The sequence below is a fragment of the Diaporthe amygdali genome, assembly GCF_026229845.1.
Source record: "Diaporthe amygdali strain CAA958 chromosome Unknown NODE_4_length_2575358_cov_65_588622, whole genome shotgun sequence".
Lineage (NCBI taxonomy): Eukaryota > Fungi > Ascomycota > Sordariomycetes > Diaporthales > Diaporthaceae > Diaporthe > Diaporthe amygdali.
Window position 1 is genome coordinate 446,269 of NW_026517024.1, and position 14,601 is coordinate 460,869.

At 54.2% G+C, this 14,601-nt stretch overlaps 4 protein-coding genes across 4 annotated transcripts; all 4 read left to right on the forward strand.

Annotated features, from left to right (window-relative positions):
* Positions 1 to 199: 199 nt before the first annotated feature.
* On the forward strand, positions 200 to 1,007 carry J7T55_008314 (dna replication complex gins protein psf1; the record flags this gene model as incomplete). Its single annotated transcript, XM_053138619.1, has 3 exons — positions 200 to 217; positions 324 to 859; positions 914 to 1,007. The coding sequence occupies 3 exons, from the start codon at positions 200 to 202 to the stop codon at positions 1,005 to 1,007; spliced, it is 648 nt and encodes a 215-aa protein (XP_052997591.1).
* Positions 1,008 to 3,446: 2,439 nt separating this feature from the next.
* On the forward strand, positions 3,447 to 7,095 carry J7T55_008315 (uncharacterized protein; the record flags this gene model as incomplete). The annotated part of the gene is made up of 4 exons (XM_053138620.1): positions 3,447 to 3,666; positions 3,870 to 5,336; positions 5,388 to 5,821; positions 5,878 to 7,095. 4 exons carry the CDS (start codon positions 3,447 to 3,449, stop codon positions 7,093 to 7,095), a joined length of 3,339 nt encoding a protein of 1,112 aa, XP_052997592.1.
* Positions 7,096 to 8,634: 1,539 nt separating this feature from the next.
* Positions 8,635 to 10,064, forward strand: J7T55_008316 (uncharacterized protein; the record flags this gene model as incomplete). Its single annotated transcript, XM_053138621.1, has 3 exons — positions 8,635 to 8,865; positions 9,125 to 9,620; positions 9,712 to 10,064. 3 exons carry the CDS (start codon positions 8,635 to 8,637, stop codon positions 10,062 to 10,064), a joined length of 1,080 nt encoding a protein of 359 aa, XP_052997593.1.
* A 534-nt stretch (positions 10,065 to 10,598) lies between these two features.
* Positions 10,599 to 11,627, forward strand: J7T55_008317 (sedoheptulose-bisphosphatase; the record flags this gene model as incomplete). The annotated part of the gene is made up of 1 exon (XM_053138622.1): positions 10,599 to 11,627. The coding sequence occupies one exon, from the start codon at positions 10,599 to 10,601 to the stop codon at positions 11,625 to 11,627; it is 1,029 nt and encodes a 342-aa protein (XP_052997594.1).
* Positions 11,628 to 14,601: the final 2,974 nt, after the last annotated feature.

Genomic DNA, 14,601 nt, shown 5'->3' on the forward strand with positions numbered 1-14,601 from the left:
ACCCCCTGTACTCAGTTTCCCAGGATGGAGTCTTCCCGTCCTTGCTGACCTAGGTAGACTGGGGTACGCGACAATAATCTCCAAAACGCTCGTCCACCAGACGCGTCTGTACAACCTCATGCCCCAAGGGCCGGCTTGTCCACCTCCGAATTTGTCAAACCTACCCATCGAATGATTTGTTTGCCTTTTGTAGCGACAAATGCGTCCCAATGCCTATGTACGGTGAACAAGGGAATAAATTGGTACTTTCCCCTCTGTCGGGACACCACCCAGTCCATAAACTTTGATCGCGGACCTGACTAACCAGCCCTCTTCTCTCCAAGGTCGGCCATGCCAAACGGACACAGAACTTGGCGAATCTCCCTCCATATCAGGCCGAACTTGTCCGTGAAGTCGCCCGCGAAGTCCGTGACTTAGACCGCGATGTCGCTAGTCTTCTTGAGCCCTTCCAGGGCTCCTTCGATCCCAACGCCGACCAGGCAACAGCGTGCACGCTCCTCGTCAACCACTTGTCCATGAGGCGAAACAAGCGGTGTCTGCTTGCGTACCACAAGACGAGGACCGACAAGCTCGAGGAACTGGTCTGGAGCGGCGCAGACTTGATTGACCTGTCCGGACAGCAGCTCAGGGAAGGGGCTGGACCTGGTTCTGGTGGGGCTGCCTTGCGCTCTGGCGACTCGGGGACCAGCAGTCTCAGTCCACAAGAGGAGGACTATGTGAGGCAATTTGGTGATCTACTGGCGGCATACAAGGGGCAGTGGACCGATATCGATCTCACCGGAAGTCTCGAGCCTCCGCGAGACTTGTTCATCGACGTGCGGGTGCTCAAGGATGCGGGCGAGATCCAGACTGAATACGGGTAGGCCAAGAACATCGCGTTTGGCCGAGATGGCTTACTGACATCACTGTACAGTGCCATTACTTTGACCAAGAACAGCCAGTTCTACGTTCGACAGGGAGACGTAGAACGACTTATTGCCCAGGGTTACCTCCAGAAGCTGGGTTAAAAAGCGACTTCGCAAGGTCTCGAGCCGCTCAACCTAGCACATCGAGTGGTGCGAGTCTTCGACGATGCGGGGCCTGCAACTGTCTTCGGCTGAATGGCTACACGCCCCTAGCTCATAGATGGGCGAGCTGTTCGTCCATTTCCGCGGCGAATGGATCGGAGCAAGAAGAAAGAGCCCGTGCAGGAGGGGGATGTCGCGACCTTGTTTGGGTGCTCGTCACCTGCAGCACTCCTGCATTGCGAAATTATCCAGCGATGAGGGCAAGATGCGCGAGAACTGACGCCACGTAAGATGGCGGAGCACCGGGCTCTCGCGACTCCTTCCAAGTTACGCATACTAAGAGGCATTGATAATATTCCCGCGCGGCATGACCAGCATCGTGGGAGCCATGAAGTCAAGCTCACGCGGTCGGCAGTCTCTACTATTGGATTGGCTCACAGGCAATTTACGTGCATGAGGGGCCATGCGGAGTGACGGGATTAAATGGACTGAGGTTTTGTCACAGTCAACGGTCCTGCCTGCGTGCCAAGCGGGGAACTGTAGGCTGCGTGGGAGGGGATATGCAAGATGGACTTGCAGTCAGGCAATCAAGATGGTAATGGCCAAGTTCCTGCAGAAGCAGTTCACATGGGGGATTGAAAATTTCCCACATGAGGAGTCGACGGCCGTGGGGGAGCCGGGGAGAAGCTACTTCGGCTAGGCAGATCTGCTGCACGCAAGGTGGGAATGGGGGCCAAATATAGCTCGAGCTTGACAGGTTCTGTTCTGTAGCTCTGGGGAATGATCGCCGTGGAAAGCGGCGTCGCCAGAAATTGCCTCCCCTGGGAGACGCGGTACGAGGGTGACCCAGGCAATGGCTGTCGGTAGGTAGATGGGCCTGATAGGAGAATAGAAAAGGCAAGGCTTGTGATATAAGACTGAGACAGGTGCTCGTTGGGAATGGAGATAAGCACACGCAAGATCAGAGGACCAGAGGTTCAGAAGGGGGTGGAAAGACAAAAAGCCAAAAACATGTTCTCCAAACGTTGCAAACGGCCAGACGGTCCAACCCACCGCACTGCCATCCCCTTTTCACAGCCCCCCGGTCCATGCGGCTGCCCCTGGTCGTCCTCAGTGGATGTTTCATTCGCCAATTGACTTGCATCTGACATCGGCCCCTCCTTTGCTGCGGAAAGTTCTCCAACTTCGCGACGTGATGTGTTGGCTGTCTCCAGATCGGGTTCATCAAACCACACCCTCCAGTTGTTTTAACCTCGCATCTTGGACAGATGCTGTGTGATGTCTGCTGAGCTTATTGTCCAATTCTCGGTATTAATGTGCGCATGCGTCGTCGCTAGGGCGGGCAAAACTCAGCTCGCTCACAAGGTACACTGCGCTAGTGCCCTGCCTCGCCTGCTCATCGACACTTCCAGTTGCATGTTGTGAGTGGGCCAAAGTTTTGCTACCACAGGCAGGATCTATCTAGTCTAGTTTCTACGGGATCGAGTCGCAATGGACAGGGCTAGGCCACACCAGCCAGGCCAACGCCAGTGTGCACTTAGGGGCCAGTACCAGTACTTGGATGCCTCTCCCAAATACTTGCAGGGATCCCAGAGTTTGGCCAGGGTCTCAAGAGTACGTGCAGAACAGTAGTAAGGATCAAAATGACGAATAGAACAATAAAAGAACGCCTGCCTATGTACATACTATCTCACAGGTCAACTTTACAAATTACAGGCGCCGTTGAGGACTTGTGCCTCAGAATTTCATTGAACAGGAGGACATTCTATAGAGTGTGATTCTACAGGAAAAGGCGCAATCTCATGTACTGGTCAGGTCAAACCCGAGAATTGGACCTAGGTGCTTGTTAGCCGTCGCTGTCCATTCCACTGCAGGTGGCGCGGCCTGGGGATCCCTGCGCGTTGAAAGCTTTTGCATGGACATCGGATCCTAGACCGGAGTGGCATTGGCATCCACATGCTTTTCTGCGGGAGATCATTCTTCAAGTCCACCAGCACCAGCACCCAAGCTCCAGTCCTTTGCTCTGCTATCGCCTGCATTGGATTCCTCAGACTGGGCCTCTACCACGGTACCGCATTCGCCATACCTGCTTCTTTTCTACCCGCTGTTTCCACTTGCCATTCTGCCGGCTGCGATCTATTCCTTGAGCACAGCGACGATCGCTGCAGTTGGGCTAGCCGCCGCATATATTCCGTCATCTTGACTGCTGTACGCTGTACGCTGTACGCTGTACGCTGTACACTTTTTGATCCGATATCTTTGATTCACCCAGCAACAACCTGTGCCACGCCCCGTCACGAAATACCCGCGGGCCGCTTATCAAGATTGCACCATATTGCCATCCGAGACATAATTCTTGCCCATTGCAAGGCCCAGTCAGTTGGTGGATGATGTGGCTCTGGTCTGCTCGACTCGTGAGATAACACCACAACTGCGACGATGGCATCACCGTCTACTGGCTCCTCTACATGGCACAGGAGGACTCAGTCCGTCAGCTCGCAGGACCGGGACTCCTCGACTCCTACTCCGGCTCTCTTGAGCTCCCCTCGAGCCAAACCACAGAATATCGGTGACGCACGGCTCCTGTCCACATCGAGCTCAACCGCTCATAGAGAGCCCATTCGTTCTTTTATCTCTGGAAGTGCCCGAGACAGTCCAGGTGAGCACCTTGATGTCCCCTACATTCCAGTCTTCACATGGCACACGTTGGGCCGGCTATGCATGTTTCCAAATTAGAGCAATTTGTTGTCGTACAACACATATATGGCCGCTCACTCACTGCCTTGGCTCAACGATCTCATTCATATCTGGTCTCGCCCCAACCAAACATGGCAACCACCACCATACTAATACAGACTCCAGCACCTATCGACAGCGCACAGTACGCGAGGAGCGTTCGGGAGGACACAGCAGAGCTTGCCTCTTATTTTCTTTCTGACAAGAACCCCCGTTCTAGTCCCAATTTCCTTTCGCGTCAGAGGTCTCAGTCTTCGCAACAGAGAACTGAAGATCTGCTCGTGGGTGAGGATGACGAGGATGACTCCACCGCTGGTGGCACGGCAGACACCATAATTGAGGAGTCTGAGCCGCCCTCGCCTGACGAGGGATTTCAAGACCCGCCCCAGGATGACGGGCCCTCGATGCTCACAAACATGCTGAGGAGATCACCTCCAGAAAGCTACAAAGACGGATTTGTGCCCAAAGATACACAGCCTTCCCAGCTGGAGCAGGCCGCGGTCCTGTCTGCCCCATACGACAGTCGACCGAGCACAGCAAGACGCAGTGATGGCAAGCTCTGGGCGCCAGTTGAGGACGTTGTATCCGAGGAAGACACAGAGAACACACCTTTGTTGCGACAGAGGTCGCATGCGAGCTCCTATCTTCAGAATGGGAACGGTTCTGCCGCCGAAGTGGACATCGAGAGCCAGAAGCCACTTGAGCCACAAAGCTGGCTGGCAGAGAGAGCGGGGCGTGCAAAGAGAAGCCTGCAAGGTCTTACAAAGGCAGCTAGTGATCCCCGATGTTGGGACGGTAAGGCGCTCCTGCACACTTTGGTCGTCGATCCGGTGAAGACCTTGCCAGCAGTTGTCGTCGGCCTCATCCTCAATATTCTTGATGCCTTGTCCTACGGCATGATTCTCTTCCCGTTGGGTAACCCCATATTTGCGAATCTGGGCCCGGCCGGTATTTCGATTTTTTATGTCAGCACGATTGTGTCACAGATTGTCTTTTCGACAGGCAGTATATTCAAGGGGGGCGTGGGTTCCGAGCTTATCGAGGTTGTTCCATTTTTCCACAACATGGCGTCGACCATCACAGCACTTGTTGGGGAGGACAACCCAGACGCAGTCATTGCCACGACAATTTTCTGCTTTTCCTTTAGTTCCCTCATCACGGGTGCCGTATTCTTCATCATGGGCGCACTCAAACTGGGGGGCTTGGTCGGCTTTATCCCACGGCACATCCTAATTGGATGTATTGGCGGTGTCGGTTGGTTCCTTGTTCAGACTGGTTTTGAGGTGTCCGCAAGACTTGAGGGGAGCTTTCACTACGACTTGGACACGGCTCGGCTTCTATTCCGAGCCAATACTCTTCCCCTCTGGACAATACCCCTTGGCCTCGCCATAATTCTTTACTTTCTATCGAGCACCAAGAAGCTCAAGGACAACCACTATGTCCTTCCTGTCTTCATCTGCTTGGAGCCTGCCATCTTTTGGTTCTTCGTTGTGGTCCTGGATTCACTGGAGCCTGAGCCACTGCGGCATAAAGGCTGGATCTTTGAGGCGCCGCCCGCCGGTGAACCTTGGTGGTATTTTTATACACTGTTCAGTAAGTCTACCTACTTCCAGTGCTAATGACGGAGCAATTAACAAACTATAGAGTTCAATTTAATCCACTGGGAAGCGGTAGCAGAATGCATACCAGCTATGCTGGCTCTCACCTTCTTCGGTGTGTTGCACGTTCCCATCAACGTTCCAGCCCTGGCTCTTCAGACCGGCGAAGACCACGCAAGCCTCGATCGCGAGCTGAAGCTGCACGGTCTCTCCAACTTTCTCTCCGGGTGTGTAGGTAGCATACAGAACTACCTGGTGTATGCCAATAGTCAGTTCTTCATCAAGTCTGGTGGCAACAATCGGCTTGCTGGATATCTTTTGGCGCTCTTCACTGGTATCGTCATGGTCATTGGCCCGGTGATCATCGGATTTATCCCGGTCATGATGGTCGGAACCCTGATCTTCATCCTGGGCTTCGAGCTGCTGGTAGATGCGCTCTGGGACCCTAAATCCAAACTGAACCGGCTTGAATACTTAACGGTATGTGAACTACTGAGGCCTAGACGAAACCCGGGGCGCCTGCTAACGAATTGTAGGTCGTCGCTATAGTGCTAGTGATGGGCATGTACGACTTTGTGATTGGTATCGGGGTCGGGGTTCTCCTAGCCTTTGCGTCGTTGATCTTCCAGGCATCAAGAGTTTCAGCCATCCGCGCAACATACTCCGGGGAAATCGTGGGGTCCACCGTGCGAAGGAACCCGTCACAGCAACACTACCTCCAGAAGGTCGGCAACCAGGTTTTCCTAATGAAATTATCGGGCTTCCTGTTCTTTGGGACAATCGTCGGCGTCGAAGATAAGATTCGAAAGCTTATCGCTGATGAGGAATTCGCGAGACGGCCCATCAAATATCTTATACTAGACCTCCAGCAAGTCACGGGTCTAGACTACTCCGCCAGCGAAGCCTTCAGCACAGTCAGCCGGTTACTTGCGGCCAAGGAAATCATCCTCATGCTGAGCGGGGTAGACACAGACGGCCCGATAGGGCGCGACCTGCGAGCGGTGGGCCTAGGTTCCAGCTCGAACGGTACGCAGGTAATTTTCAGCCCTAGTCTCAACTCGGCACTGGAAGATTGCGAGAACGAGCTCCTGCGGACGTTTTACACGAGCCAGGAGGCGTACAAGTCGTCGAGGAACGCCGTGACGCCAGGCCTAGACGTCCCAATTGCGAAGATTCTTGGTGCTGGGGACAACCCCTTGAGCGATGACATGCTCGGAAGCTCGCCGCGCCGCACCCATCTGCACAAGGCGGCACAGGAATCCATGACGCAGCGCGAAGTTCAGCGGCTCTCGCGGTGGCAGAACTTCAAGGAGCCGCTGCGCCTGATGCTGCAGATTTTCCACGACCTCTCGGACAAGAATGAGGACTTCTGGGTGCGAGCCAAGGACTTCTTTGTCAGAAAGGAGTTCTACAAGGGCGATGTGCTGTTCAAGGCGGGCGAGCCGGCCGAAGGGTTCTATCTGGTGGAGAGCGGGATCCTCAAAGCCGAGTACGACCTCCCGCAGGGCTGGCTGTACGAGAGCATCGTGGCGGGCACCACGTGCGGGGAGCTGCCGTTCTTCTCAGAGACAAACCGCACAGCCAAAGTGACGGCGGAGAGGGACTGCGTGGTGTGGCTAATGGACCGGGAGAACTGGGACCGGCTCCAGAAGCGCGAGCCGGACGTGGCGCAGGAGCTGCTGAGAATCGGGCTGAAGCTGACGAGCGAGAGGATGAGCAGCATCACGAGTTACGTGTTGACCATGGCGGGATGAGTGAATAAGGTGGCGAGGCAAAGGTGAGAGCGGAGGAAGTGAGATTGCTTCCGTCCTTCTTCCGTCTCTCTCTCTGGTTCCTTCTCTTCTCCCTCCCTCCCTCCCTCCCTCTCTCTGTCTGTCTGTTTGACACATGTGCATATCAGCGGTTGACTTTCAATGGCGTCAAGATACCAAAATGGGGCACCACGGTTTGGAAAAGCGTTGTCTTAATTGACATTCGACACCAAGGTCGCTGTACCGTACTCGACTTTTCTTGTTCTTTTTTTTTATTTGTAATAGCAGATATCTGACTACTGTCATGGCTGCAATATCCGAGAAAGTTTTGGATTGAAGTTTTGGATTGAAGTTTTGGATTGAAGTTTTGCTTTGTTCTATCATCTCTGGCTCTACTTAGATGTGGAAGAGGGGACTTGCGGTTCGGCTTGCATCTATTCACATGTCCTCGAACGGGTTTGGTTGCACAGCCAAGGTCGGGTCGGCACATGCGTTATCAGGCCTGGTCTGGTCTATCAGTCGTGTCATTGGTGCAGAGTGAAGTGCCCTCTCTCCCACATCGTAGTCTAATCTTGAGTGTCGAGCTCCTCGAATAACAGGCCGAGGAGGTTTGAGGCTCTGTGCAAGCTGCAAGCCACGGCATCGTCTCATTCCAGCCTGCGATTGCGAATGCGTCTAGGGCCAGGGCCAGGGGTAGGGGTTGTGGGTGTTGTAGTGGTCCGTCTGCCCTAACTGCACATCTGCAGTAGCTCGGCAGCGCGGGCGCCAATACTCAGAGAAAAAAGTATTTGGATCTGCGCTGGTGATGATGAGAATTCTGATATGCTTTGCGCCATACAAGCCAGTCCCCCCTGTGCTACATTAGTGGTGTGGTGAGCTATATGTGTCTCATCAGGTGGGCATGATGATGCTTGCATGCTTGCATGCTTGCATGCTTGCACACACACAGTAGAGACTTGAATACCTGTATTAAACAATCTGGACAATGTACCTTCGCTGACTACGGCATGTGGGTGGGTGGAGGAGGGGTCATTGGACTAGTGTAGGTCTGACTGATGAGGATACTGTGTGAGGTATGAGGAGGGGTCAGGCGGCTCGATCTTGTAGATCTCGCGCGGTGGATCCGCTGCGGTCTCGCGGCCTCGGTATCACAATTTCCTCACAATTGTCAATATACACGTCCCGGGAAAAGGCAGCATACCCTCGTCTCGTCTCGTCTCGTCTTGTCCTCCTCCGCCGTGATGATCCGAGGCCTGCAGCTCTAGCTCATAGCACCATTACTGCGTAGCACTGCAGCCTTGCTTCCCATAGTGCCATATCCATTTCCATATGCCGGTCGGCCTGCTAAGCGCGAGCCAGTTCTCATTGGGCAACACTTTCCTCCTTCCGGACGTCGCAATCATCGACCATCCTGCCGTGCCCTGCCATCTGCTGTCGTGCTCGACCAAACCCTGCATTAACCTCAAACTCTCCCGATTCTTCTGATCCCCGCCTGCTTGGCACTAAGATTTATCAGATTTACGCGACTCTCGGCGTGCAGGAATGGCTGCCCCAAGACCCGGGGGAAGCCCACCATCTTCCTCCTCCTACTCCCACTCCCCGTCTTCTATCCCAGGCCCAGCTGGAGCTCTGCCGAATGTGACAAGGGCCAGAACTACCGCCTCAGCGCCCTCCATTCCCACGCCCCAACAGCTCCGGAGGACGAGCAGCGGCGCATCCACGAAGCACATCAGGAGAGTCAACACTCAGGACAGGATAGGTGATATACTCGAGGTATGCGCACTAGCTCATTAGGCTTTACTACTACTGCTGTCCCGTCTCTGCCAGCACCAAAAGGTGTTGCTGGATTATCCTAGTTTGGCAGCCGATCGCTACCGGCCCGTCGGTCACATGTCTCCAACGGCCGTCTCATGACACAGCCATGGACGCAACCGCATTACTCGCTTCTTAAACTGCTACTTCGTCTCCTTACCCCCTTGTCGTCTGTCCTGCCTACCACTTTCGTGTGACTGACGTGCAATGCGGCTCGCAGCTGGGCCGTGAACGCGCCGAGACTATGTCGCCGGCCAGAAGCCCGCCAGCCTTCTTTCGCCGGGGCGGGAGCACCCCGACGAACACCGCAACCTTTGGCGAGCACGACGAGGTCCAGCAGGAGGAGCCGGACGAGACCACGGGCATCATCACTCGCGCGCCCAACACCAGCGCCGCCTCGGGCATGAACTACCAGAGCACGGTCGAATCCGCAGGGACGAGGGCGAGGAAGGCCGCGGCGTCGAGGAACGGAGACGCGCCCGCGGACGAGCCGCAGAGGCCGGATGACGCCCGGGACGCCAGCAAGGGCGGCGGTGCTGCCAGGGCTCCGCTGCCTGGGGCCGGGAACGGCGCGCAGAACGGCCGCGGGCAGGAGAACGGCAACGGGGCCGCGGGGGACAAGGAGGAGCAGGCGTGGTGGAGGGCGACACTGGCCAACTTCGGGTCGATAGAGCTGGAGAACAAGGGCTCCGTCGCGAGGGACCACCTGGCGCTAGGTAGGGCTCAACGCTCCCCGGGGAGATCCACTGGTCGTCGTGAGACGACAACGGTGACACTGGGCGCTATGCTTACAATTCCTACCTGCAGAACGGACATTCCTCGCATGGCTACGGACGTCACTCTCCTTCGCCTCCATCGGCGTCGCCATCACCCAGCTCTTCCGGCTCAACACCTCCATCTCGGACAGCCCATCTGACAGCACGAGCCAGCACACGTTGCGCCACCTGGGCAAGCCCCTTGGCGCTGTGTTCCTCGGCATCAGCATACTAATACTTTTCCTCGGCTATCACAGGTACTTCCAGTCGCAGAAGTACATAATACTGGGCAAGTTCCCAGCGAGTCGCGGGACGGTCATCCTGGTGTCACTGGTGGCGCTGGTATTGATGGTGATATCCTTGATTGTCGTCGTTGTCGTGCAGCCGAGCGCTCGTCCAGGCTGAGAGCCTTTTCGGTCAACGGGACGAGTGGTGATGGTTGTCTGTGCCGGGTGATGAATTTGGGCCATGGTCAGCACGGTTGGTGTGGAGTCCAAGGTCATGTATGGGCTACGGTAGGCGTTTGGGCGAGAAAAGCATAGCACGGCGCCATTCATTCTGGGATGCTTCATCTGATTACCTGGCTTGTTATGACTGTCTGGGATGTATTGATGGTCCGTACAAATACTCGCACTTTTACGATATCAATGTCTGCAAAGTCAGCTCGCGCAGTCGGGCGTCACCTGATTCAGGAGTCATATATGTGACGTGATGCGAGAAAGAAACCAGATTAACCTCATCAATCGCAGAGTACACGGATCAAGTATCTCTTGACCAGCCCGTGACCTTATTCTACATCAATCGTCTCAAAAAGCGATCGTGAAAGATCTTCGCTCCAGCCGCCGAACTAGTGCCTTAGACAAACTTGCCCAAGTTCTGAGTCATCATCATCATCACCACCATCCCCTGTTAAATCACATCAATAATCACTCATACACGATGAGCAGCGAGCCCGCGACCCCAGGCCCCGTGAGCCTTGAGTCGCACCTCAAGACCCTCGCACCCACAGATGGCTCGCGGGCGGAGCTCTTCGGCTCAGTGATACCCGCCGTGCTAGGCGCGGTGAGCGATATCGCCAAGGCCCTGCAAAAAGCCCACCGCGTGGCCCTCGCCGGGACGGCCAACACCTTCGGCGACGACCAGCTGAACGTCGACGTCGAGGCCGAGGACATCCTGCGCCAGACGCTCGCCGCGCGCTGCGCGTCCGTCGTGGCGGCCAGCAGCGAGGAGGACCCGGTCGAGAAGCCCGTCCACGCCGCGGCGCCGCCTCCCGTCCAGGGCGCGGAGCGCTACGCCGTCGCCTTTGACCCCCTGGACGGCAGCTCCATCATCGCGCCCAACTGGACGGTCGGCACCATCCTCGGCGTGTGGGACGGCGCCACGGCCGTGGGCCAGCCGGCCGAGAGGCAGGTCGCGTCGGTGCTGGGTGTCTACGGCCCGCGCACCACGGCCCTGGTCGCCATCCGCCTGCCGGGCTCGGCTGGTTCTGACGTCTGCTTCGAGGTCGCCCTGGGCGGCGGCGGCGACGGGTCGCCGCGGGACTGCGAGGTCCTGCGGACGGCCGTCCGGCTGGACGCCCCGCCGTTCAAGACGCGCTATTTTGCGCCTGGGAACCTGCGCGCTGCCGGGCACGACGCGAGGTATATGGCGCTCGTAAATGGGTATATCACTGATGCGTACACGCTGCGTTATTCGGGTGGCCTGGTGCCCGACGTGGTGCACGCGCTGGTCAAGGGCCACGGGATCTACATCAACCCCGTGACTGCGCAGAGCAAGGCGAAGTTGCGGAGGCTGTATGAGCTGTTCCCTGTTGCACTGATAATCGAAGCTGCTGGGGGCCAGGCTATTGATCCTGCTGATGGGAGTAGGATATTGGATGCCGTGCTGCAGAGTACCGACGAAAGGGCCGGGTTGGCTTGTGGCACGGCGGAGGAGGTTGAGCTGGTGAGACAGAAGCTGCTTGGGTGAGTTTGTTTGGGGGTTTATATTTGCATGGTGATGACTCCCGTGAAGCAAACTCCGTGGGCTGCTTTCACGGCTGTTGGGCATAGCGCAGAGTGCCGAGTGCGGCGGCTCTCGAAGTGCGGTTTCGTCATTGAAAAGTTTAGACATTTGGCATGTAATTACAGGACTTAGACCATGCTGTTGGTAACACTACTAGAGAATTCAAACCAGTTCTCTAGTATCCATCATTTGGCTTCCACCGTCTGTTTTCAATGCTGCACATGTTCAGTCGGTCTCGAGAATCATCATGCTGTACTTTGAGCCACCGCTTCGTACAAATTCGCATTTGTTGCCTGGCGTCCTTAAATTGTAATGATTTCTAAAAAGACTTCGGGAAACCTTGCAGTTACGTCTTCTATGTCAACAGAGGCTACTGTTCGCAGTAAAATAAAACCATTCAACCTACCTGTCAACTATTGAATACGCTCTATGACCTGGGAGATGCTAAAAAGGTAGGTACTTCGCATGTCTGCCAGCCTGTGTTTTTTTCCTCCTGCTGTTGCACCATCGAATGCCAACACCGTTGCGCACATGAGTGTATCAATTATGCAATTCCCATCGCTGAAGCTCACACGAACCCCCAAGTTGCCGTTTTTGAGTTGCGTTGTGCCACCCGACAAGTTAGGACTTGATGTCTACAAATTAAGCTACCATTTTCCGTACTTGAAAATCCGAATAACTTTTTGAGTGCAGTCACAGACAATAGATTCTTATACTTTGTCTTACTCAAACACTTGCTGGCAGACTGGGTTGAGTGGGTAACGCTACCACTTTCCATAGAAGTCGGAGCCCAAAGTCTCGCCTAGATCAGTCCGGACCGCTGGAGTGTTTGAAAAGTGAAATCGAGTCTTTATTCTCTTTTTATCATCACAGCTATCACAAAAACGTATACAACCAACTGTCCCCATGGGTGCTATTCCTGCAACACTACTCCCAGCACTGGCTTCATCAGCTGACCAAGAACCTTGCCACGAGAAGAAGAACAATGAGGATGCACCCATCACAACAGTAAACAACCATCTTTATCAGTGTCTTTGATCTTCAGGGACTCGCAAGGGCGAGTTGTGTGCATCATGAGCCTCACTTGGTCTCATTTAGGTCCTTGCCGATGACCACTCTCACTCAATAACACACAAAGCTCTAATAACAAAGCCACTATCCTCAGGGCAATGTGTAAAGCTCTACGCCTGAGGCTGTAATCTAATCGAAGGCCAATTCTCGCGTCTCTGCCATTTTCTTCTTGATCGAATTGCCTCTACAACTCGCAAAAACTAGCTACAACCAAGAAAATAACCACATCTACCCACTAAAATTACAATGTGCCATAACACAGGCGTGGAACGTCCGCAGGATGTGCCTCAGAATGGATGAGAAGACCCTCCTATGTTGGTATTCCGACGAAGACTTCTTCGGCAAGTGCGGCAATACAGTACAGATTGAGAACGGAGACGAGTATCTCAACTTGTAGACACTGCGCTCTGCGGGACACTCAGCAGCAGTTGCTTGGCAGCCTCCAGACAAGGACCAAGGAGCACCTGGATTGGCTTCAGACTCGCAAATCTCAATGAACGGGGTAAGTTTATGTAGAATACTGCATGTATTGTCGTGGTCGAGGCCTTTGGCTCTAGGACGATGGATCCTACCTGTCTTTCTTTTACTGCCGTTACCTCTCGAACTTAATTGAGATAGGGCCAGTATAGCATCTCATCAGGAGGGCCTTCCCGACCCCCATGTCCACCGAGTTCATTACAGGAATGAGAAATAATTATGACAAATGCAACTTCAAATTCGCGCAGATATGCAAAGATACGTTGTTCACCGGCTGTACAGTCACGAGAACTCACACCAGAGAGACATTTACAAGCGGTAACATGTGAAAGAGTCGGATTAGCATCATCCAATTTTTGAGGATGCGACAAAGGATCCCGCATTCGGCAGGGAGAGGTGAGATTGTGCGCTGGGCGGTCTGCTTGCAATAGCCTCATCCGTAACAAAGTTTCACAACGCCAAAGTCTGCAGCTCGTTAAAAACTCCCGAATATGCTCTTGACTCTCAGCTCACACAAAGATCTGCGTGTCAGGCTGACCTCCGAAACATCTCCGCATCGGTCAGCTCGTCTATGACTGTGTGGCGGCGAATGGAAGGAGGTGGTGATGTAGTGTCACACTATATGACTAAGTACACTGTGACTTTCTTGCATTCAATAATTGACTCGCTTTTGATTTATCTTTCATGTCCTAGCTTCAAGTAATTGGATGTGAGAACTAATACAGGATAATGACCTCGAGAGAAGTCAAACCTCGGGACTAGATGATAACTTGATAGACACTTCGTGCGTGATTGAGGCTCGATGTTATTCAGTTTTGTATAAGATGAAGCATTGTAAAACATTATTTCATACAACAGAGTATTGTTTGCTGCGATAATATATACAACTATTCTTGACGCCAAGACTAGTTTGCATACTATCAGGACATTCAAACTTGTATAGCATATTGCAGTGTTGGCCATCGCTTGGTATCACCCACCACCTGTTCTTGCCGGCATCACGACATTGACCACAACAGGCTCTCCGGAGCTACCGATGCATATGATTTCCATTGCAGCTATCTTCAGCCAGCCTCTTGCGCCGACCGCTGCTCACAGGCCTCGGCCTTGGTCACATCTCATCCTTGCAATAACTCTCACCTGTGGGTGAGAGACATGTGCTTGCAGTCGCGATGAAAAGGAAAGAGTTGATCCCATCTGAGAACTTCCGAGGAGATCTCGGGGAGCGAGACGCAAGGCTTGACGCAGGTGGTTCCCGACGATACCACACACACCACGCCGGACGGTGAAAGATAGATGTCTAGTGGCGATTCTGGCCTCAGCCGTGCTAAGGATAAGTAGATAATGCATAGAATGATTGCGGTCTGACGCGGTCTTGTGTGTAATGGTA